Raw genomic sequence first — 25,867 nt, 5'->3', positions numbered from 1 at the left:
CTTGGCAGTGTAGAGGAACAGAGAGATCTTGGGGTCCATGTCCACTGATCCCTCAAAGTTGACATGCAGATTGATAGGGCTGTTATGAAGGCATATGGTATGTTGGCTTTCATTAGCAGGAGGACTTCGTGTAAATGCTATGAGGCTATTCTGCAGCTCCGTAGAATCCTGTATAGACCACACTTGCAATATTGTGTTCAGTTCTGGTTGGCTCATTGTCGGAAAGATGTGGATGTTTAGAGAGGATGCAGAGGAGATTTACCAGGATGCTGACTGCACTGGAGGGCATGTCTTATGAAAAAAGGTTGAGGGAGCTAAAGCTTTTCTCATTGGAGCGAAAAAGGATGGAGGTGACTTGATAGAGGTGTACAAGATGTTGAGAGGCATAGATAGTGGATAGCCTTGGCAGAAATGCCCTTACAAGAGGGAATAAGTTTCAGGTTATTGGAGGAAGGTTCAGGGGAGATGTTAGAGAAGGTTCTTTACTCAGTGAATGGTGGGTGCATGGAATACACTGCCAGCGGTTATAGTACAATCAGATACATTAGGGACATTTAACCAACTCTTGTTTAGGCACGTGGAAGTTAGTACAATGAAGGATATGTAGGTTAGTTTGATCTAAGAGTAGGATAAAGGGTCGGCACTACGTCGAGGGCCAAAGGGCCTATACTGTGTTGTATTGTTCTATGTACCTAAGTACAGTCAAAAGTTTTGATTTGTGATCAGTACAGTCAGATCCTAGCAAACAAGGACATGCAGGTCATACTGTGCTTAGACAGAGCGAGGCGTGTAGGATTATGGCTGCACAGAAGGTGCACAAAAGCAAGGTCAACATCAGATTTCAAATTCATGAGTTACATTCAACAGTCTAATAATGGCAGGGAAGAAGCTATTCTCAAACTTTTGGTTCGTATGTTCAAGCTTCTGTATCTTCTGCCTGACAGAAGAGGGTGTAGGAGATCATTCCTGGGTGCCAGGGCGGGGGTGGCTGCGGGAATAATGTTGGCAGCCTTTCCACGACTATGAGAAGTGAAGATGAATTCCATGGATGGAAGGTTGGCTTCCAGGATGGACGGTACTGTGCACACAACCTTCTGTAGTTTCTTCTGGTCCTGGGCAGAGCAGTTGCCGTTGCAGGCCGTGATGCACCCAGACACAATGCTTTCTGTGGTGCATCTGTCAATGTTGGTGAGGATCCTTATGGACATGCTGAATTTTTAAGTCTCATGTGGAAGAAAATGCATTGTTGTGCCTTCTTGACTGTTACATGGGTAGGTTTGGATATTCAGCCGCTCCTTTCTCATTCTTATTAACTCCTTCACTTGAAGTAGTCACACAGTCAGTTTCATACCTGGTGCTAATATGTTTTGAAGGATTTCTTCAGGAGGATGAAATATTACAAGCGGCAAAGATAGTGTACATACATAATATGAAGTCTTTAAACTTATAGAGTCATAGAGATGTATAGCATGGAAACAGACCCATCGGTCCAACCCATCTATGCCGACCCAATATCCCAACCCAATCTAGCACCACCTGCTAGCACCAGGCCCATATCCCTCCAAACCCTTGCTATTCATATTGCCATCCAAAAGGCGCTTAAATGTTGCAATTGTACCAGCTTCCACCACTTCCTCTGGCAGCTCATTCCATACACGTACCACCCTCTGTGTGAAAAAGTTGTCCCTTAGGTCTCTTTTATATCTTTCCCCTCTCACCCTAAGCCTATGCCCTCTAGTTTTGGACTCCCCGACGGAGGATTTTTCCATTCCTGGTCGGGGTGGTGGTGCGGGGTGGCGAATGGGGATGAAAAGGATGCTGTCACTCATGGGGGTGGGGGTGGAGGTGAGGAAGAATCATCCCATGGACATGGGAAAAGGAGAATTGTACAGTCCAGACAGGGAGGGTTGTTTCATTCATGGCGGATGTGGGTAGGAGAGAACTTTACCACTGACAGTTGGAAGGATTGTACCAATCCGGAGACGGGAGAATTGCACCCTACATGGGTGAGGGAGGAAAGGATTGTACCATTGAGAGGGAAGGATTGCATCATTCATGGGGAGGGGTAGAAAGGATAGGTTGATTGTACCATTCGGGATTGGGGGGGGGGTGGGGGGTGAGGTGCAGAGGGGAAGGAGAGGATTGTACCATTCACGTCGGGGGATGTGGATTGTACCGTTCACAGAGAATTATTTATTTTTATTTTCCAGAATTTCCAGGATACAGGACATGTGCCAATTTCACTCACCACAAATCTCCTGAAACTGAGTGCTCTAAAAAAATCCAACAGGAAGATTATCAGCAAAAAGGCCTGCTTTCAGTCATAGAGTGAGAAACATCGAGTCACACTGCACAGAAACAGACCCTTTGGATCAACTCATTCATGCTGACCAGATGTCCCAAACTGACCCAGTCCCAAGTTCCAGCATTTGGCCCAAATCCATCTACACTCAAACTAGTCATCCATTCACCTTTTAAATATTGTAATTGGACCACCCACCATCACTTCGTCTGGCAGCTCATCCCATACAAGCACCACCCTCTGTGTCCAAACATTGCCCTTTCGGTCCTTTTTTAATCTTTTGCCCTCTCACCTTCAACCTATGCCTTCTAGTTTTTGACTCCCTCATCCTGGGAAATAAGACCTTGGCTATTCGTCCTATCTGTGACGCTCATGATTTTAGAAACCTCTAATAACGTTACTACTCAGACTATGACGCTCCAGGTTTTAAAAAGCCCCAGCCTCTCCCTACAACTCAAAACCACCAGTCCCAGCAACATCCCTGTAAATCTTACTGCTTCACCATTCAATCATGGCCGGTATGCTCCTCACCCCCATTTTCCTGCCTTCTCCCCATAACTCTTCAACCCATCACCAATTAAAAACCTATTCCACACCTCTTCAAATTTATTCACTGTCCCAGCTTCCACCACTTTGGGGGAGCGAATTCCACAGATTCACAACCCTTTGGGAGAAGTAGTTTCACGCAACACTGTTTTAAATTTGCTCCCCCTTGTCCTAGTCTGTGACCTCTCCTAGAATGCCCAAGAGGGTGCGTCCATTCCATGTCTACTTTATCCATACCTTTTATCATCTTGAATACTTCAATTTGATCTGCTCTCATTCTTCTAAATTCTCAAAAGTATCAGTCTAAACTGTTCAATTTCTCTTCATTCAACAACCTTTATGGGCGGCACGGTGCGCCAGAGACCCGGGTTCAATTCCCGCCTCAGGCGACTGATTGTGTGGAGTTTGCACGTTCTCCCCGTGTCTGCGTGGGTTTCCTCCCACAGTACAAAGATGTGCAGGGTCAGGTGAATTGGCCATAATAAATTGCCCGTAGTGTTAGGTTAGGGGTATGGGTGGGTTGCGCTTCGGCGGGTCGGTGTGGACTTGTTGGGCCGAAGGGCCTGTTTCCACACTAATGTAATCTAATCTATAAAAAAAGACCTCCTCATCTGTGGGATCAATCTAGTGGACCTCCTGTCAACTACATCTTTTCTGAAGTAAGGGTTTCAGAACTCGGCAAATCCTTCAGGTGTGGTTTCAGCAATACCATGTACAGTTGCAGCAACACTTCCTTAACCTTATATCCTATTCCTTTACCTGTAAAACCCAACATTCCATTCGCTATCTTTATTATCTACTGTACCTGCATGCTAGTTTTCTGTGACTCATGAACGAGGATACCCAGATCCCTGTGCATCAGATCACGCCAAAGCCTCTCACCACTTAGATAATAGGTCTCCTTCCTGTTTTTGTGACCAAAATGCATGACCTCACACTTATCTACCAAACTCCATCTGCCAAATTTTGGCTCACTCTCCTAACCTATCTATATCTAGTAGATTAGATTAGATTACTTACAGTGTGGAAACAGGCCCTTCGGCCCAACAAGTCCACACCGACCCGCCGAAGCGTAACCCACCCATACCCCTACACCCACCCCTTACCTAACACTACGGGCAATTTAGCATGGCCAATTCACCTGACCTGCACATCTTTGGACTGTAGGAGGAAACCGGAGCACCCGGAGGAAACCCACGCAGACAAGGGGAGAACGTGCAAACTCCACACAGTCAGTCGCCTGAGGCGGGAATTGAACCCGGGTCTTTGGCGCTGTGAGGCAGCAGTGCTAACCACTGTGCCACCATGCCGCCCACGGAAATAAGGTTCTTATTTCCTCAATGCAATTTACCATCCTGCCTATTTTGTGTCATCTGCAAATTAGGCTATAGTGCCTTTTATCCCTGTATGTAGATTGTAAATAGTTGGGCTCCAAGGACCCAACCCTGTGGCACATCAATAGTTACATCTTGCCATCCAGAATAAAAAAGCCATCGATTCAGACTGTCTGTCTCCTCCCCATCAGCTTGTCACCTATTCAAGCAGATAAATCAACCCTAATCCCATATGATCCCACCTGTGAATTGACCTTTTGAGTGGCACTTTCACAAATGCCTTCTGGAAGGCCAGATATATTACATCTACAGGATCCCCATTATCCAATTCACTTGTTATATCTTCGAAGAACTTAGTCAAACCTGATTTGCCCTTCATAAAACCATGCTGACTCTGATGGGTGGAGTTTTGAATTTCCAAACGTCCTGATATTGCTTCCTTTATAATTGATACGAATACCTTCCCAACATCAGATACTATACTAACTGGTCTGCAATTTCCTATATATTGCCTCCCTCCCTTTTTAAATACAGATGTTACATTAGCATTTTTCCAATCAACTGGAAACATAAGATCATAAGATATCGGAGCAGAAATCAGGCCATTCAGCCTATCAAGTCTGCTCCACCATTCAGCCATGGCTGATCAGTTTCTCAACTCCATTCTCCCGCTTTCTCTCCGTAACCTTTGTTCACATTGTCAACCAAGAATCGACCTATCTCAGTCTTAAATACACTCAATTAGTCTTTCTCATGTCCAGGGAATTTTGGAATGTTGGAATTAATGTTTCTACTATTTCCGCCATTACTTCCTTTCGTACCCTAAAATGTAGGCCATCAGGCCCAGTGAACTTGTCTACCCTTAATCCTCCTCGTGCACCTATCAACGTTGATTGTTTAAGTGCTACGCTTTCTATGGCTTCTGCCTTGGCTGTTCAAATAGGACTGGTACTGCTGTCCTCCAAGGTGAAAACTGAGGAAAAGTATTAATTAAGAAGCTTGCCATTTCAGTATTCCCCCGATTAACTCACCGGTTTCATCTTCCAAGGGACCAACATTTACTCTGTTCCCTTTAGCATACGACTAGAAGCGTTTGCTTTTCTTTTTGATATTTTGTGCTAGGTTTCTTTGGTAATTTACTTTACCTACTTTTATTCATTTTATTAGTATCCCATTGTTTATGTCTGAAAGTTTCCCAATGTTTCAGCTTTCCAGACGTCTGGAATACCATTTCTGTACAGGCTGAAAATTGAAAACATACTTTTGTTCAAACTGAACATAAACCCACCTATCAGGTGGCTGGGGGCGGGCAAACCTATCGCCCCGCTCCCATTGTTTTCAAATTCTTGGAAGACTCGTCCAATCACGTCCCTTCAGCTGGTGATGCCATCACCCTTATTCTCAACCCCCCACCACCAAACGCGTCTCGTGTCCGGTGATCCTTCTTCAGAACAGGACCAGGTTTCAGGAACATCCCGGGGAGGTCGCCAGGCCCGAGCGCCAAGACCTGGCTCCTGCCCCCGGGGAGAGGAGACAGGGTAGGATTGGGAACCGCGGGAGGAGGGAGACTGGGGAGTTTATAAACTCCGAGGGGGAGGCCTCAGGCCGCGAATAAAAGCCCCACAGGTCAAGTATTTATTGGAGAAGGAGATCTCGGGTTGCCCGGGTAACCGGCCGCCATCTTTGTGAGGGTAAGGCGCATGTTGTCTTGGGGTGGGCGGCCATCTTGGTGAAGGCACCATCCACGGTCATTTCCGGGAGAGAACTCCAACCTCGTGACAGCCTTTGTGTCAACTAGAATTTCCTCATTGCACTTTGAGAGACCTGGCGCTGAGTTTGGTATATCTGCCCTTAACACAGGAAAAGGGAGTGAGAGAGAGAGATCCTGAATTTGAGTTGAATGTGATAACTTGTGGCGCTGGACAAGAAAGTGGTGATCGCAGTGACCTGGAGAGTATTGACGTGTTGATGGTTTCAGTTTGTAGACTGGAGAAAAGGGAGAACACCAGGAGTGGAAGAAAGACATGAGGAAGTGGATGTGAATTTCAATGCAGGAGGAGAGACAATGTGTAGGATTGAAATTTTTAATACTTCCAGCTAGTAGAGAAGATAAGTGTTCTGTGGAAAGTAGAACTGTCCCCTGAGCTTTTAATCTTGTACTCACAGTGACGTCTTTTGTACATTTTGTTTAGTGGATGTCACAAGTTTCAGATGGGAAATTCAAGACAAACATCATAGAGTCATAGAGATGTACAGCACAGAAACAGACCATTCAATGCAACCCATCCATGCCAACCAGATATTCCAACCTAATCTTGTCCCACTTGCCAGCACCCAGCCCATATATTTCCAAACCCTTTGTATTCATATACCTATCCAGATGCCTTTTAAGTGTTGCAATTTCACCAGCCACCACTACTTCCTCTGGAAGCTCATTCCATACATGCAACACCCTCTGTTCGAAAAAGTTACCCCTTGGGACTCTTTTATATCTTTTCCCGCTCACTCTAAACGTATGCCTTCACCTCCGGGAAAAGACTTTATCTATTTATCCTATCCATGACCCTCATGATTTTATAAACTTCTATAAGGTCATTGCTCAGACTCCGACTCTCCAAGAAAACAGCACCAGTCTGTTTGACTTCTCCCTGTGGCTTAAATCCTCCAACCCTAGCAACATCCTTCTGATAGTAAAGAGACTAGAATTGCATGCAATATTCCAAAAGTGGCCTAACCAATGTCCTGAACAGCTGCAAAATGACTTCCCAAATCCTGTACTCAATGCTCTGACCAATAAAGGAAAGAATACCAAATGCCACCTTCACTATCCTAAATACCTGTGACTTTACTTCCAAGGAGCTATGAACCTGCACTCCATGGTCTGGTTGTTCAGTAACACTCCCCAGGACCTTCCTGTTAAGTGTGTAAGCCCTGCTAAGATCAGCCCAAGGTTTGACAATTGGATGACTTATCTCAGTCCATACCCTGGAGTTCGGATTATCAGGTGCTGGGGCTTTGTAAACTTTTAATCCCATCAATTTCCCCAACAACTATTCAGTTCTGCTCTCGATGGACCATGTGTTCCCCAAAATTTTGGGGATGTTACTTGTGTCCTGCTTTGATGATACAAGCAACATGTGTGGTTAATTGGTCTGCCATCTCTTTGATCCACATGAGAACTTTGCCTGTTCTCATTTGTAATTATTTTCACTAATCCTTTTTTTTTGTCTTTACATACCCCATTTTCCCCTTTTTAATCAATCTTTTTGCTGAAACCAGAAGTGCTCCCAGTCTTCAGATCTGGATCCAGTACGATCCATGATGTCCCTTGTTAGCCGTGGCTGGACCACCTTTTGTATTTTATTTTGCCAGACAGGAAGGGACAACTATTGCAGTTCCTCCAGGTGCTATTTAAATGTTTGTCTTTTTTTTTTTAATAATGTTCCCTCATTTGTTGTGGCCTGTTTGTGCCTTTGCCATTGTAATTTTCTCGCTTTAGATTTAAGTCCCCAATCACAGAATCAACTCTGTTCCTCTCCACCTTAATGGAAAGTTCTCTCTCTGTTTTTCACTCTTCCGTAAGGGGCCTCTCTCAGCTACGTTGCAAATTATTTCCTTCTCGGTGAAGGAATTAGCATTTTGGAACTAAATTACCATTGCCCAACAGCCACTTTTGGAATGTTGCATGCAATTCTGGTCTCCCTCCTATTGGAAAGATGTTGTGAGACTTGAAAGGGTTCAGAAAAGATTTACAAGAATATTACCAGGGTTGAGAGATTTGAGCTATAGGGAGAGGTTGAATAGGTTAGGGCTGTTTTCCTTGGAGTGTGAGAGGCTGAGGGGTGGCCTTATAGATGTTTATAAAATCATGAGGGGCATGGATAAGGTAAATAGACCATCTCTTTTCCTGGGGATAGGGGAGTCCGAAGTGAGAGGGTCATCGGTTCACCATTGGGGGATGTGGAGGGGGATGGTGGGTGGGGGGGGTAGCGAGATTAAAAGGGAGCAAAAGGGCAACTTTTTCATTCAGAGGGTGGTGCATGAAAGGAATGAGCTGTCAGAGGAAGTGATGCAGGCTGGTACAATTACAATATTGAAAAGGCATCTGAATGAGGAAAACGAATAAGAAGGGCTTAAAGGGTTATCGGCTAAGGTGCTGGCAAATGGGACTAATTGATTTAGGATATATTTTCTGTACGGATGAGTTGGTCTGAAGGGTCTGTTTCTGTGCTGTATATCTCCATGACCCTGGCTTTCCAACAATGCTCGCCATGTCTGTATGTTTAGTTTCTCTCGAGTGTTGGTGTTATTGCCTTGATGTCTCACCTCCTCCACACCCACCCTTTTTTTTTTACTGGGGATGTTAACAATTTAATGTCTGGTTCTTCATCAAGAAGCTGCATTGCTGGTTCACCCCGAATTGACACACCCTTTTGTGTTTGCTTCCCAAAATCAGACCTGATCATTCTCAGCAGTACCATGGTGTTGTGAAATATATTAACTGTTGGATGGGGTTATCCAAATTCAGAGATGCCAGTTTTGACGTTTTTTGCTTTTTCTGTCTGAGATCCTGAATCAGCATCTTCAGGAGAATTAGTTCAAGCAGAGTGAGAACACAGGGAGTGGGAGAGTGGGATTGTGCTTTCAATTTTGTGGAATAACAAAAGCAAAAAATGTTCCTCAAAGTAGAATTGCATATTCTGAATTTCTACCCTGGACTGACAATGCTCTGACCTTGTGCTGTATAAAAAGCAGCTACTTTTTCTATGCCTTTTTGCTGGGAGGATCTGAAGCTGTAGTAAAGTTGGGTTGCAATAAAGATTACCTGAACTTACCACCAGTCTCAGACTCATGGAAGCTTTGAGCTGCAACAGGTTTTTGTTTTAAAACTGCTCATTTCTTTCAGCCTCCTGCACTAAGTTTCCAATGTTGTGTATCAGTTGCAGCAGTGAATGAGTAGCCAGTATGGTTAGACATTTTCCAGGAGTGCAGGTACTGCGTTATGTCGTCAGCATTGTAAGGTTTATAGACCGCACCAGGTGTGGGCTGTGTTCACTGGAAACAATGTGGAGGAGCCGATGTTGGACTGGGGTGGATACAGTTAAAAATCACACAAAACCAGGTTATAGTCTAACAGGTTTATTGGGAAGCACTAGCTTTTGGAGTGCTGCTCCTTCAGGTAGCTGTGGAGCAGGATCATAAGACACAGATTTTATAGAAAAGATCAGTGTCGTACAACCGGGCTATATTGAACAACCCTAGATTGCGGTTTAGTCTTTAATCTTTTAGAATGGGTTTTGGTTCATTAATATGTAAAGCCCAGAAGTACTTTTAAGTCAGGTTCTCGAGATGACTTAAGGTTTTATAAAAATCGGTGACACCACAGCTCAGTACATGAACGGTGTGAGGTTAGAGTCTGAAGATTGTCTGTATCCCAATCAGACTGGTTCCATTTCCAAAGTAGGAAGTTTTAAAATATTACAATTTTAAAAATTATTAAAATATTGACTACCTACAGATTGTGCTTTTTGATCAAAATTGAATGTATCAGCAAATGCAAATTTATCCCATAGACGAGTGTGTGTGTGTCTGAGAGTTTGCATAAGAGCGTTTGCCTTTGTGCATGTTTGGTAATGCAAGAGTGTGATGGAGTATAAGCTTGTGAAGGTGTGAATATTGGGTGGTGGGAGTGTGTCTCTGAGAGAGATCATGCGTATGAGAGAGGTATAGATAAAAGCGAGGAGTGCATTTTGCTACAAAAACAAAGGGCAGGACTTGTACAGTTACTGGTAGGGCCCTGGATCATGTTGTAGAACAGAGACATGGGGCGTGGTTTAAGTACATAGTTCTTTGAAAGTTGCATCACTGATAGACAGGGTGGTTAAGGCATTTAGCACACTTGCCTTCACTGTTCACACCATTGAATATTGGAGTTGGGATATCACGTTGAGGTTGTATAGGATATTGGTGAGGCAACTTTTAGAATGCTGAGTACAGTTCTGTTCGCCCTGTTATAGGAAGAACACTGTTAGATAGGGTTTGGAAAAGATGTACCAGGACGTTGTCAGGACTGGATGGTTTGAGTTAGGAGAGCCAGGGACGTTTTTCACTGGAGCATAGGAGGTTGAGGGGTGACCTTATTGAAACTTGTAAAATCATGAGGGGTATAGGTACGGTAACTAGCAAAAATAATGAGGAGCCACGGAGGAAAATAAATTGTGGGTCTACCCTTTTTTTTAATCTATTGGCATTTGGACCCTTAAAATTTGTCAGTAATAGCAGCATTTTCACAGAGCATACTGCACAGGCTCCTCGGTGTCAGCAAGAACGGCGCTTGTTATTTTTGTCAGCTAAAAAATGCGCATGCTCCTAGTTTCCGCTGAAATGGGGCGCGACATTTAGCCATTGGGGCATTCCTGGAGGACCAGAAGCTTGGTAGTCATCCTGCCAATCAGAACATCCCCTATTGTCTGAATGTGGAAGTTGTCCTGCACCTCTCTCTCTGAATGAAGATTAAGTTTCACCCCAGACTGCAACTTCCTTCCTCTGTCCACTTTTCTCATGCCCTTTTCTTCATTGTGGGCTTAAATTGCTGACTTGTAGCAACTGAAAGGAAACGGATTGAATCCAGGAAGGAGCAGACTCAGGAAATGTTGGTCCAGGACTGTCTGAATTGGCAAACACATGGCAAATCCAATACTTCAATGTGAAGTTATATCCTTTGCTGTGGGGGAAGAAAAAAACAAAGAAGGGGCATTGTTTAAATGGTGATATTGGGATGTGGGTGAAGGTGAGGACTGCAGGTGTTGAAGATCAGAGTCAAAAAGTGTGACACTGGAAAAGCACAGCAGGCCAGGCAGCTTCCAAGGAGCAGGAGAGTTGATGTTTTGGGTACGAGTCTTTCGTCAGGAATGATGTGTGGATGTACAAAGGGGCATCAGCATCCTTCTATGCCAGTCAATGCCAGTTGTCAGACAGGTGTAGTAAGCAATCAGCAAGGCAAGTGGTATATCAGCAAGAGGAATTGAGTTCAGAAGTGGGGATGTCTTTGTGCAGATAGGAGGTCATTAAATATATTCAAAGCTGAGTTTATCTGACTTTTGAACAACAAAGAAGTGGATGGTTGTGGGGGAAGGAAATAAAATGGTTTAAGACCAGTACAGAACAGTTAGAGTCAAACAGCACAGAAACAGACCCTTGAGTCCAATGAGTCCATGCTGACTATATTCACAAACTAAACTAGTCCCACCTGGTTTCATCCATATTCCTCCAAACTCTTCCTATTCATGTACTTATCAAAATGTCTTTTAAATATTGTTACTCTACCTGCATCCACCATTTCCTCATTCCACACACAAACCACTCTCTTAAAAGAAAAAGGTTTTCCTCATGTCTTTTTAAAATCTTTCTCCACTCACCTTAAAAATTTGCTCCTCATTTTGAAACAACACTTGCCATTCAACTCATCCATACCCCTCATGATTTTATAATCCTCTAAAAAGGTCACCTCTCAACCTCCTGTGCTCCAGTGAAAAATTCCCAACTTATCCACCTAGATGTAGGTAGATCCATATCCAGTTATGATCTGTTCGATGCTGGTGCAGGTTTGAAAGACCAAATGGCATACTCCTGCCCCCAATTCTGTGTCCAGGACAGTAAGAAACTGGAAGACAGGAGCAGAAATTAGGTCAGTCAGCCCATCAGGTCTGCTGTTACCATTCAAATGTGTCTGATAAGTTTGTTAACCCTATTCTCCCACTTTCTCCCGGGACCCCTCGATACTCCAGAATCTATTTGTCTCAGTCTTAAATATCCTCATTGACTTGGCCTCCATAGCCTTGTGTGTCAAGGAATTCCATAGATTCACTGCTCTCTGGCTGAAGATGTTTCTCCTTGAATCCGTTCTAAAAGGTCTTCTCTTTTCTTTAAGACTGTGCCCTCTGGACCCAGTCTCTCCTGCCATTGGAAACAGCTTCCCAACATCCACTCTGTCCAAGCCGTTCAGTATTCTGTATGTTTCAATTGGATCCCCTCTGAGTGTGGGCCTGTTAATCAGCATGAATCAGACCCTTTAGGATGAGATATAGCAGGGATTAGATTCAGCAAAGTGGGAATGGAGGGAGAGTGTGTGGATTGGAGATTTTCAGCTTCTCTGGAATAAGAGGAAATAAATATAAATTAGAATTGATCAGATGTGCTGAGGAATGGCAGATGGTGTTTAATTTAGAGAAATGTGTGGTTTGCATTTTGGTCAAGCAATCGATGCTTCCACACTCTGGGTATTCTCTGAAAGGAAGGAATTTTGCAAACTGCGTAGGGCGGCCGCCATCCGGAGCAAGCGCAGTGCGGCACTGGTGACGTCACAACACGGAAGTGGCCATGTCCGTTTCAGAGTGAAACTCACTTCCTCCCTCTAAGCAACTCTTCATTCTGGAGGGGATCTGTTCACTTGTAGCAACTGGAGTGAACCCAGGGAGGGAGCAGATACTGCAAATTCAAGGTGAGGAGAGCCGGATGGAGGGTGGGAGGTGCTGTTTTCCCCAGCGTGCCAGAGACTGGGGGGGCGGGTCAACCAGAAAGATTACTTATAAAATCGAGGGGCGGGGATTGAGTAAATAGACAAGGTGGTTTCCTTGGGATGGGGGAGTCCAGAACTGGAGGTTAATAAGTTTAGGCTGAGGACGGGGATGGGAGTGGTGAAGATTTAAGAGACCTAAGGGGTATTGTTTTCACGCAGAGGGTGGTGCGTGTATGGAATGAGGTGCCAGAGGAAGTGATGCAGGCTGGTACAATTGTAACATTGAAAAGGCATTTGGATGGTATATGAATAGGAAGGGTTCAGATGGATATGGGCCAAGTGCTGGCAAATGTGACTACCTTAATTTAGAATGTCTGATCAGCACGGAAGAGTTTGCTCTAAGTATCTGTTTCTGTGCTGTATATCTCTGTGAATCTGACTTTCCACAAACATTTGCCACGTCTTTGTTTGGTTTCTCTCTGGTGTTGGTCTTAATACCTTGATGCCTCACTTTCTCCCCCGTTCCTGGGTACGTTAACCATTTTGTGTCTGGCTGTTCCTCAAGAAGCTGCTTTGCAGGTTCACCCTGAATTGAGGCACTTTTTAAAAAATTTCTTCCCAAAATCAGACCTGCTCACTCTCGGCACTATCCCAATATTGTGATAGATATTAACTCAGGTGGAGGTATCCAAAATTCAGAGGGATGTCGGTCCTGACGTTTTTGCTTTTCTGCCCTGTGAGATCCTGAATCAGCACCTTCAGGAGAATTAGAGTGGAGTGAGAACAGAGGGGGAGAGAGTGGGATAGTGCTTTCAATTTTGTGGAATAACAAAAGAAAAGAATATTCCACAGAGTAGAAATTCAGAACAACCAATTCTACCCTGGACTGACATTGATGTTTGTGATCTCTTTTTAGAATATTGGAGATCTGAAGACGGAAGTTTCAAAATCAACAGATGAAGGGCTCGTGCCTGAAATATTGACTCTCCTGCTCTTCAGATGCTGCCTGACCTGTGCTTTTCCAGCGCTGCACTTTTCGACTCTGACTCTCCAGTGTCTGCAGTCCTCACTTTGACGTCAATGTCTGACAGTCACTCATTCCATCTGGACCACAATGATTTTCAACTATGATTCTGTGAAAAGGAGCAAAGTATTTTCATTGTTGTTTCAGTACGTTTTCAGCAGCAGTGGGACTGGATGAGCCACTGTACTGTTGCAGTGGACTGTGGAGCCTGAAACAATAATACGGCTTGGAAAGAGGATATCAAGGCGGGTAGAAGCTCTACACACATTTGTGTGCGGCTGAAGCTTCGGCCATGGAGAAACCCGGGGAATCCTGCCCTGTGGAGAAACTGTGGAGGTGTGGCGACTGCGGGAAAGGTTTCTGTGTCCCCTCTGCCTTGGAGACCCATCGGTGCATCCACACAGGCCTCCACCCTTCAGATCCACCAACAAGTCCACACGGAGGAGAGGCCCTTTAGCTGTCCTGAGTGCGGGAAGGGCTTCAGCCATTCCTCCAATCTGACACACCGGTGGGTCCACACGGGGAGAGGCCCTTCCCCTGCCCCGAGTGCAGGAAGGCCTTCAGCAATTCTTCCCATCTGCTGAGGCACTGGCGGATCCACAATGTTGAGAGGCCATTTGCCAGCCCCTAGTGTGGGTGGAGGTTTTTGTTGACCTGCAACTTGTGGGGGCACCAGTGCTCCCAACCAATTGGATTACACCGGTGAAGCTGTTGTGGGTCACCCCCAGGACTGAAACTCCCGCCTGTTCTGGCAGTGGAGAGTCAGTGAGCTATTTTTGTTTCCTGCTGGACTTCCCCCCGTCCAACTTTGCTTCCAGTGGGAGCTGCAGCATGTTGAGCCCAGAAGCTACTCTTTTTTTTTTTTCTGTCCAGTTAAAGAATTGTTGGCTTTTTCTGGGAATGAGTCGCAGTCTGTAAGAAGTAGTTGAATGCATCGGGACAACCATTCACATTCAGCAGTGACTTTGAAATTAGATATACGGTTATGTGCGTGTGAACGACTCATCGTCCAAAAATTGCACAAAAGCTTGGAAATCAATTGTTGGAAACTGGTTGAATTGGTAATTTCTTTATTTTCTTTTTTAATTTACCCCTTAAGTCTCTGTCTGTGAGATGGTGGGGGCATGATCATTGCTATTAATTAAATTATCTTGTTTAACTTTGCCTGAGTAAAGTTGCAGTATTTATAATTGTTAATTTTTATTTAAATTATAGTTTTGGTGTGCAAAATCTGTTCTTCAAGTCTGACTAGGAAGAGCTGAGAAATTCTGAGGGACATTGTGTGTTTTAATTTAATTGTGCTGTGAATCTGGTGATAATGACAATCGTTTGTATTGGCTTGCTTACCCTTGCCTTCACCCTAACTACTCACTGTGGTAGTGAGTTCCACAGTCTCACCACAATCTTGAAGTTTCTCATGAAATCCTCAGTACAGACTTGGAAAGGAAAATGTTGACGAGCAGAATATAAGGTGCTATCTGCAAAAAGCCAGGAAGAATTCGGCAAAGTAAAACTTTGACAATGAAGAGACAAATAAGGAACTTTGACAACAATGCAGAGATCACAAGTCAGTGTTCAAGGTAACAGTCATGACAAAAAAATGTACTCTATAGACATTGGATATTGTAATTAGGCAAATGTCGAGATGCTGTCGTTGGTTAAATCCAATAAGGTAAGACAAATAAAATAACCAGAACTACTAATCGTAATTGGATGTGGATTTCCCTACGGAGAAAGTGAGGACTGCAGATGCTGGAGTACCAGAGTTGAAAAATGTCATGCTGGAAAAACACAGCAGACCAGGCAGCATCCGAGGAGCAGGAGAAGGGCTTAAGCCCTTCCTGAAGAAGGGCTTATGCCTGAAACGTCGATTCTCCTGCTCCTTGGATGCTGCCTGGCCTGCTGTGTTTTTCCAGCACGACATTTATCGACTGTGGATTTCCCTAAGACAAGTGTATACTGTTGATTTGGTATAGGTAAGCTGCTCTTAAAATAATTGAACAGTATATCAAACAGATGTAGTTGATCATCTGGGGGGTTTGTTGCCAACTTATGGAAGTGGCTCTGCAGGCTTGAATAAAAGCAGTGTACGAAAAGTGTCCACGTATCATCTGGTAAGTTACAGGCTCCAGGCAGTTCTAGAATCCCGACCAGCGTGCAATAGGTCGTTCAGCCCATCAAGTTGACACTGACCATCCATTCCAACTACCCTATTCTGGTAACCCTTCATTTCCCATGGCCAATCCACCCTAATCCGGATATCATTTGGACTGTGGGAGGAAGCCCTCACAGACACAGGGAGAATGTGCAAACACCACACAAACAGTTGGCTGAGGGTGGAATCAAACCTGGGGCCCTGATGCTGTGAGGCAGCAGTGCTAACCATTGAGCCACCACCCTGTGCAGCTCTGAGGGAGTGAATTTCAAAGACTCGTAACCTTTGAGAGAAAAGCAAAACTTTTCCATCTTAAATGAGAGGCCACTTATTTGTTAACTGTGTCCACTCATTTCTAGTCTCTGCCACAAAGGGATTTATACATTCACATTAAGTCCTCTCGGGATGTTATACATCTCCATCAGATCATCTAATTCTTCGAAGCTCAAACTGATACAAGCCGAGCCCAATATCCCCTTGACCCCGATAAGCTAAGTAATGCAGCGACCCTTGACCTCACTGACATGACACAGGATGCCTTCAATCTAAGTTGACCTTTACCCTCTAACATCTTGACCCCAGGCCAGCATGTGGTCAGCTACAACTCAGCTCTGACGGGAACAGATGAACTGATCAGACAGCGGTAAGGTGGACACTACATCCCCAGAGAAACCTATTCGAGTGTGAAAGTTGTTCAGCTCACATTCGGATTGTTGCAGGGACAATATCTCCTGTCATTTAAAAGTCTTTGATCCCAATAAAGTTCTGGTTCTGTTGCACGTTGTGTGTTTTATCGATCTGTGTTTCACTCGATTTTCTGTTCCTGTCATTCCCATTAGGAAGTGTGAATTCAGTACCAGATAATAGTCTCACTTCTGAATTATCATTGAGGATTGGTGTAGAACATACCAAGTGTCAGTCAGAATGGAAGGAGCTGTACTCTTTATTTAACCCTCTGCTGTCTCTGTCCTGGGAGTGTTTGAATGGGAACGTTAGAGGGAGTTTTACTCTGTATCTAACCCAATGATGTGTCTTTCTTGGCACTGTTTGTTTGGGACAGTGTCATGGTTGCTTCACTTTCAACTGAAAAGAGTAGAGGAGGCTGTATTCTGATTGTATTCCTATGCTGTCCCTGTCCTGGGAGTTTTAGATGGGACAGAGTGCTGATGGAGAGAGCTGTTCCATCTGTCATGAAGACCTCTGTAATTGCAATGAATGCAGACTTGGCTGTGGGAGTGGAGGGTACTTTTACTTGAACACACCCGTCTTGGGCTTTGCTCTGCTGATCAAGACCATCTCAGACACCTTCATTCTCTTTTCCAACCAACCACAGGATGGTTAAGGATGGGTAAAAATGCTGGCATTGCCAGCGGTGCCTACACCCCAAGAACGAATAAATACGTTTTGTTTAAAAGTTACACTTATATTCCAAACCCTCTGATTACTTACATCTGAAAATTCATATTTGATTGCAATATCGTTTTAAAACATGGGAATGTGGCAACCGTAGAAATATAACGAGCAACAAATTGAGCAGGTAACAGGTAATGAGCAGGATGGTAATTTGGACCAGAATGCTGAGTCAGCCTGACCCATGGCTGAGAGAGTTCACCCAGATGTTGCAGTTACAACTTCCCCAAAAATATGTCCCTGATGTAAGATCATTCAATGACTTGAAGAGCTAACTGTTTCTATCTCCATAGCTGCTGCCAGACTTGCTGAGTAATTCCAGCCCTTCTGCTTTACCCTTTTATGGGATTTGAGCTTCCCTAAGTCAGTGTAATGAAGAACTGCAGATACTGGAGATCTGAAATACACAAAGGCAGAAATTGCTGGAGAAACTCAGCAGGATTAGTAGCATGTATTGAGAAAGAATCAGAGTTAGCATTTTGAGTGCATTTTGACCCTTCTTCACAGCTGTTCTGGACTTAGGACAGGATATTGACTCAGTTTCTTTCTCACTCCACCAGTGTTGCCTGACTGGCTGGCTGAGTTTTTCCAGCAATTTCTGTTTTTGACTCTTTCACAACGTTGATGTTTTTTGCCCATCCTTAATTGCAAGGTGTCTTGCTTGTGCCATTTCAGAGAGCAGTTTAAGAGTCATCCACATTGCTGTGGGTCTGCAATCACATGTAAGCCAGACCAGGTAAAGATGGCAGTTTCCTTCCTGAAAGGACATGGTTTTTTATGACGATTGACATCAGTGCCATCGACACCATGCTGAGACTAACTTTGTGTTCCACATTTATTCGTTGGTTTATTCAAATTTCACCACTTGCTGTGATGGGATTTGATCCGATGTCCCTGGATTACTCACCCAGTGACATTACGACTATGCTGTTGTTTCCTGTACTTTACTATTTTGCGTTTACTGTTTCTGTCTTTGGCCTCTGATGTTTGGGAAATGAACCTGTTTAAAGAGCTGCCCTAAACCTGCCCTTTGACCAAGTCTTTCGTCACCTGTCGTTATCTGTGCTCCGGTATTGTAATTTTAGAAAATAATTCTTCTTATTTTCACATGAAGCACTTTGAGGCAGTTGACTATACCACAGATGTTATTTGAATGCAGCTTGTATCCCTATCTTAACATCTGGAACTAGGGAGTCATATGTTAAAAGTGTGAGGTTGCACATTTAAGACAGAAATGAGATTTCTTTTCTCTCTGAGGGTTGTGTGTCTTCCACAAAAGGCAGTGGATTCAGTATCTTTAAGGCAGAGATAGATAGGTTCTTGCTAACCAAGTGGGTGACAGATTGTCGGGGATGTGGAGGAATGTAGAGCTGAGGTTGTATTCAGATCAGCCATGATCATATTGAATGTTGCAGCAGGCTCGAAGGGCCGAGTGGCCTACTCCTGTCCCTTTGTCTGTGTCTCCCCTCTTATATCCTTGAACTGGGTCCTTCCTTTCCAATATTGCCTCTTGTAGACAGTTAATTGCTGTGTTTCTTATATCAATTTTGTTCCTTCTTGCTCAGTGTTGCTGAAAATCTTCTAACTAAAATAAAAGTTCCTGTTACTATCGCATCAATGGAAGTGTTGGTTTGGATGTAACGTTGAAATAGCCATTCCCATCTTTTCCAGACTTCCACATTTAAAGCCCTCGAGTCTGATTTCTGCCCCTGAAACAGTTCTTGTCAAGGTCATGTTTGACATTCTTTGCAATGGTGACAGAGGTAAACATTCCCTGGGTTCAAAACCTACTAAGACAGATGGTGGAATGTAAATTCAATACAAATCTGGAATGAAGAGTCTAATTACAAAACTGTTGTGTATTGTTGTAAAAATGGGCGGCACGGTGGCTCAGTGTTTAACCTTGGGCGACTGTGTGGAGTTTGCACATTCTCCATGTGTCTGCGTGGGTTACCTCCAGGTGCTTCGGTTTCCTCCCACAGTCCAAAGATGTGCAGGTTAGGTGAATTAGCCATGGTAAATTGCCCATAATGTTAGGTGCATTAGTCAGAGGGAATTGGGTTTGGTGGGTTACTTTTCGGAGGGTTGGTGTGGACTGGTTGGGCCGAAGGCCCGGTTTCCACACTGTAGAGAATCTGTAAGGAATCTAATCTAATCTTTTTTAAAAAAACTCATCTGGTTTTCTGCTGTCTGAACCTGGTCTGGCCTACATGTGATTCCAAACCCACTGTAAGCTGGTTGAGTCTTCATTGCCCTTATGGTCAATTGTTAAAACTCACCCTTTTTGACCAGGATGTTGCTGGAATGATTTATAGACTGGATAGGCTGGGATGTCTTTTCACTGGAGTGTAGGAGATAGAGGGGCCACCTTATGGAGGTTTATAAAGTCATGAGGGGCAAAGATAAGGTGAATAGCAAATGTCTTTTCTCTAAGGGTAGGGGAGTTCAAAACTAGGGCATATATTTTTAAAGTGAGAGGAAAAAGACTGAAAAAGGACTAGAGGGGCAACTGTTTTTACACAGGGAGGTTTGTGTGTGAAGTGAACTGTTAGAGGAAGTGCTGAATGTTTAAAAGTCATAGAGCCAAAGCGATGAACAGCACAGAAACAGACCCAACTCTCCATGCTGACCAGATATCCCTACCCAATCTAGTTCCACCTGCCAGCACCCAGCTCATATCCCTCCAAACCCTTCCTATTCATGTACCCACCCAGATGGCTTTTAATGGTTGCAATTGTACTATCCTCCACCACTCCCTCTGGCAACTCAACACGTACCACCCTCTGTGAAAACGTTGCCCCTTCGGTCTCCTCTAAATATCACCCCCCCACCCCCCCTTAACCCTAAACATATGCCCTATAGTTCTGGACTCCCCCAACCCATGGTGCGATCTGGGTACAACATCTGTTACCCCATTGATTTTCAGGGTTGATTTGGCTGATCTGGCTGGGTAGGTGGTTGTCCCTCTTCTCTCTCAGTTCCATGTGCGTCCCTCCTGAAGCTCAACGCTCTGGCGCAGAGGATGACCCCCCTAGAAGCGAATTGCTCCGCCGGTCTAGGGTATATGATGTAGCTACACTCCCCTGCTTGGCCAAATCTCCATTTGGATAGGTACATGAATAGGAAAGGTTTGAAGGGATATGAGCCAAACACAGGCAGGGGGTCTAGTTTAGTTTGGGAACAGGGTCAGCATGGACTAGTTGGGCCGAAGGGTCTGTTTCCATGCTGTATGATTCTATGACCAAGATAGTGATCTTATGTTTTATGGTGCTCCTTAGGATTGTTTGTTCTATGAAAGGTGATATTGTGTATAGATAGAAATGCTCCAAGCAGGCACCACCCCCTCACCTCAATCCAGAGTCCCAAGTAGTCCTTCCAGCTGAGACAGAGGTTAACCTGCACATTTTCCAACCTAATTTACAATATCAGATGCGCCTGATGTGGTCCTTTTTACATCGGGGAGACAAAACATAAACTGAGGGAAAGTTCACCAACCATCTCAGCCGGGCCGACAGGACCTCCCAGATCCGCCAATTTTAATTCCCTTTCGACATGACCATCCTCGGCCTCCTCTATTGCCATGACAAACCACACCTCAACTTCCGCTTAAGCAGCCTTCAGCCTGGAGGACTCACCATTGAGTTCTCCAATTTCAAATACCGTCCCTCTCCTCCCCTCCCTCCGACCCCCAACCGGATTCGTCTCTCCAATTGGCCAACCACGTCAAACCCTCACCTGTCTACACCAATCCCCACTCCGCCACCCTGCCCCCACAACCCCCTTTATCTGCAGCTCCCCCAACACCCACCCCCAAACCTGAGGAAGAGTTACACCAGAAACGTCGACTTCTCCCCCTCCTGCTGCTGCCTGGCTCGCTGTGTTCTTTCAGCCTCCTGCCTGTCTACTTTGAGTCAGAAGGTGGAATGAAGTCGAGTTCGGTCCGAGTTTTGTTATCGGCAGATTCCGGGGCAGCGTTGTCGGAGACCGAGGTTGCGGGTGAGTACTGGGGCGGTCGCGATGGCCTGGGTACCGACCCGGAACTCACATTGGACTGGAGAGGCCCGGTGCTGGATAGAGTCTCCACGTGGAGAAAGTGAGGACTGCAGATCAGAGCTGAAAATGTGTTGCTGGAAAAGCGCAGCAGGTCGGGCAGCATCCAAGAAGCAGGAGAATCGACGTTTCGGGGATGAGCCCTGAAGAAGCCACATTTTCAGCTCAAGTCTCCACGTGGGCGACACGGCAGTGTGGGCGGGGCCTGGGGTAGAACGCATCGTGGGGGCGGCGCCTGGGAGACGGTGGCAGCGTGGGGGCGGCGCCTGGGAGACGGTGGCAGCGTGGGGGCGGGGCCTGGAGGAGGAGGCGGCAACATGAAGGTGGCTGAAAATGTGTTGCTGGAAAAGCGCAGCAGGTCAGGCAGCATCCAAGGAGCAGGAGAACCAACCCTTTGGGCATGCGCCCTTTTTCAGCAATGAGAAAAGTGTGTCCAGCAGGCTAAGATAAAAGGTAGGGACTTGGGGGAGGGGGGTTGGAAATGCGATAGGTGGAAGGCGGTCAAGGTGAGGGTGACAGGCCGGAGTGGGGGTGGGGGCGGAGAGGTCAGGAAGAAGATTGCAGGTTAGGAAGGCGGTGCTGAGTTCGATGGATTTGACTGAGTCAAGGTGGGTGGACGGGAAATGAGGAAACTGGAGAAATCTGAGTTCATCCCTTGTGGTTGGAGGGTTCCTAGGCGGAAGATGAGGCGCTCTTCCTCAACCGTCATGTTGCTATGGTCTGGCGATGGAGGAGTCCAAGGATCTGCATGTCCTTGGTGGAGTGGGAGGGGGAGTTGAAGTGTTGAGCCACGGGGTGGTTGGTCCGGGTGTCCCAGAGGTGTTCTCTGAAACGCTCCGCAAGTAGGCGGCCTGTCTCCCCAATATAGAGGAGGCCACATTGGGTGCAGCGGATGCAATAAATGATGTGTGTGGAAGTGCAGGTGAATTTGTGGCGGATATGGAAGGATGCCTTGGAGGGAAGTAAGGGGGGAGGTGTGGGCGCAAGTTTTGCATTTCTTGCGGTTGCAGGGGAAGGTGTCGGGAGTGGAGGTTGGGTTGGTGGGGTGTGTGGACCTGACGAGTGAGTCACGGAGGGAGTAGTCTTTTCGGAATGCTGAAAGGGGAGGGAAATATATCCCTGATGGTCTTTGAAGAAGACATGGAGGTGGCACCTGGTATGGAATACAGCGTGGGGGCGGGGCCTGGAGGAGGTGGCGACGGCACCTGGTATGGAATACAGCGTGGGGACGGGGCCTGGAGGAGGAGGCAACATGGAGGTGGCGCCTGGTATGGAATACAGCGTGGGGGTGAATGTGCATGTGCAGGTTAGGTGCATTGATCAGGGGGTAAATGTTGGGTAATATGTCTAGGTGAGTTACTCTTCCGGACTTGGTGTGGACTTGTTGGGCTGCAGGGCCTGTTTCCATACGGTACTGACTTTATGAGCTTCTTTTCTGCTAATCCTAGGGAAAAGACACCTTATCTATACTCTTACGATTTTCTAAACCTCTACAACGTCATCTCTCAACTTTCTAGGCTCCAGCGGAAAAACGTCCTAGCCTATCCCGCCTCTCCTTATAATTCAAACCCTCCATTCCTGGTAATGTTCTGGTAAAGTAAGGAATAGGGAATTGTATCGAATCATGTAAATGTACTGTCTGAAAAAAATTGGTTGTGTTCTTGCCTGAGATGATGACAATATCTGATATAAGTAATTACAAATCCAATTATTTTGGTCACAAAATTGAACAATCATTGTGTAACAAAAGGATCTTTGCCCTGAGGCATTGGTGCTTCCAAGCTGACCATCAAAAGTTCAGTTTGTCCCTGCATTCTTTCCTGGTCGTGTTTTTGTGCATTTTGAAAATATTCCCAATCCTCTGAGTAGAGGAGTTGGACAGTTATGTTGTGGATGTATAGGACATTGGTTAGGCCACTTTTGGAATATTGTGTGCAATTCTGGTCTCCCTCCTATCGGAAGGATGTTGTGAAACCTGAAAGGGTTCAGAAAATATTTACAAGAATGTTGCCAGGGTTTGAGCTGAATAGGCTGGGGTTGTTTACCCAAGGGTAAGGTTTACCCAAGGGAGGCTGAGGCGTGACCTTATACACATTTATAAAATCATGAGGGGCATAGATAGGGTATGATAGATGACAAGGTAGGGAATTGGGGGAGTCCAGAATTAGAGGATAATAGGGTTAGAGTGAGGAGGGGGGAGATTTAAAGGGGACCCATCGTGCAACTTTTTCATGCAGAAGGTGGTGCATGCAAGGAATGAGCTGCCAGAGGAAGTGGTGGAGGCTGGTATGATTACAACATTTTAAAAGGCATCTGGATGGTTATATGAATAGGACGGGTTTAGAGGGATATGAGTCAAGTGCTATCAAATGGGACTAGATTAATTTAGGATATCTGGTCAGCATGGACGAGTTGGACCAAAGGACCTATTTCTGTGCTGTATATCTCTATGACTCTGGCTTGCCACTAATATTTACTACGTCTGTATGTTCAGTTTTTCTCTGGTGTTGGTGCCAATGCCTTGATGTCTCATTTCTTCCTCACCACCTCCCCGGACATTAACCATTTTGTGTCTGGTTATTTCTCCAGAAGCTGTAGGTTCATCCTGAATTGACACTTTTTTGCTTCCCAAATCAGACCTGCTCACTCTCAGCAGTATCCCAACATCGTGAAAGATAATAACTTTCAGGTGGAGGTATCCAAAACTCAAGAAAAAAAGAGAGAGCGAGAGAGAGATGGTGCTTTCAATTTTGTGGAAAAAGAAAAGAATGTTCTGCAGAGAGTAGAGTTGCTTGTTCTGAATTTCTACCCTGGACTGATAGTGATGATTTTTGTAATTTTTTTTAAGAGTATTTGAAGATCTGAAGACAGAAGTTTCAAAATCAACAGTTCGGGCTTATGCCCGAAACATCAACTCTACTGCTCCTCGGATGCTGCCTGACCTGCTGTGCTTTTTCAGCATCGCACTTTTCAACTCTGACTCTTCAGCATTTGCAGTCCTCACTTTCATGTCAATGACTGACAGTCACTCAATTCATCAGGACTGCAACAATTTTCGACTATGATTCTGTGAGAAGGAACCAAGCTTTTTCGTTCCTGTTTCAATACGTTTTCAGCATCAGTGGGACTAGATGAGAGACCCTATTATTGCATCGCTCTGAGTGTGGAGCCTGAAAAAGTTATACGGCCTTGGAAGAGGAATTCACGCCGAGGAAGAGCTGTACGTGCTTTTGTGTGCGGATGAAGCTTCGGTCATGGAGAAACCCAAGGAATCCCGCCCTGTGGAGAAACGGTGCAAGTGTGACAACTGTGGGAAAGGCTTCCATTTCCCGTCTGACCTAGACACTCATCGGCGCAGTCACACCGGGGAGAGGCCGTTCTCCTGTCATGAGTGTGGAAAAGGCTTTAGCAATTCCTCCCACCTGCTGAGGCACCGGCAGGTCCACACAGGGGAGAGACCCTACAGCTGCCCCGACTGTGGGAAGACCTTTAGCAGTTCCTCCCACCTGCAAAGGCACCAGCTGGTCCACACAGCTGATAAGCCATTCACTTGCCCTGAGTGCAGGAAGGCCTTCAGCTATTCTTCTGCCCTCCTGACCCACCTGCGGGTCCACACGGGGGAGAAACCCTTCAGCTGCCCTGAATGCGGGAAGACATTCAGCAATTCCTCCGCCCGGCTGAGGCACCACCGGGTCCACACAGGGGAGAGGCCCTTCAGCTGCCCCGAGTGCGGGAAGGGCTTCAGCAATTCCTCTGCCCGGCTGATGCACCAGCGGATCCACACCGGGGAGAGGCCTTTCAGCTGCCCCGAGTGCGGGAATACCTTCAGTAATAGCTCCCACCTGCAGAGGCACCAGCGAGTCCACACTGGAGATAAGCCGTTTACCTGCCCAGAGTGCGGGAAGACTTTCAGCAGTTCCTCCCACCTGAAGAGGCACCAGGGGGTCCACACAGGGGAGAAGCCCTTCACTTGCCCCAAGTGCAGGAAGGCCTTCAAGGATACCTCTGCCTGGCTGAGGCACCAGCAGGTCCACACCGGGGAGAGGGCATTTTCCTGCGCCGAGTGTGGGAAGGGCTTTACCCAGACATCCCACCTACTGGCCCATCAACGGGTCCACACGGGGGAGAGGCCCTTCCCCTGCCCCAAGTGCGGGAAAGCCTTCAGCAATTCCTCCAACCTGCTGAGGCACCAGCGGATCCACACTGGGGACAGGCTGTTGTCCTGTCCCTAGTGTGGGCAGAGGTTCTCATCATCCTGCAACTTGCGGAAGCACCAGTGCTCTCAACAATCTGATTCTGCCGGTGACACTACTGTGGGTCACTCCCAGGACTGAACCCTTCCCATTCTGACAGTGAATGCAGTGGGAGAGTCAGCATGCCCCCCCCCCCCCACCCCCAACTTTGCTTCCAGTGGGCATTGCTGCTCATTGTGCCCGGGAGTGTTCTTTCTAGTTTTTTCTGCCCACATAAAGATTTGTTGGCTCTTTCTGGGAACGAGTCTACAATAAATAGCTAAATACTTTGGGGT

The 25,867-nt window shown here is 45.9% G+C and overlaps 1 protein-coding gene and 1 long non-coding RNA gene across 2 annotated transcripts in view; both read left to right on the top strand.

The window, feature by feature from the left end:
- Positions 1-25,571, top strand: part of LOC148144098 (uncharacterized) — a gene marked incomplete at its 5' end in the record, with an annotated part of 59,652 nt that extends 34,081 nt beyond the window's left edge. Inside the window, one exon of the mRNA XM_087975301.1 lies at positions 24,780-25,571. Coding sequence (XP_087831427.1) covers positions 24,780-25,571 — 792 coding nt within the window. The remainder of the gene's footprint in view (positions 1-24,779) is intronic.
- LOC148144099 (uncharacterized) lies at positions 12,507-14,888 on the top strand. Its single transcript, XR_015751386.1, has 2 exons — positions 12,507-12,682; positions 13,617-14,888. It is a non-coding gene; the product is annotated as an uncharacterized LOC148144099 (long non-coding RNA).
- Positions 25,572-25,867: the final 296 nt, after the last annotated feature.

Source organism: Chiloscyllium plagiosum, unplaced genomic scaffold (genome assembly GCF_037043375.1).
Source record: "Chiloscyllium plagiosum isolate Xiang-an unplaced genomic scaffold, Cpla_swu_hap1 HiC_scaffold_27, whole genome shotgun sequence".
Taxonomy (NCBI): domain Eukaryota; kingdom Metazoa; phylum Chordata; class Chondrichthyes; order Orectolobiformes; family Hemiscylliidae; genus Chiloscyllium; species Chiloscyllium plagiosum.
Note: the sequence above shows the minus strand (reverse complement) of the source record. Positions and strands in the feature narration are given on the sequence as shown.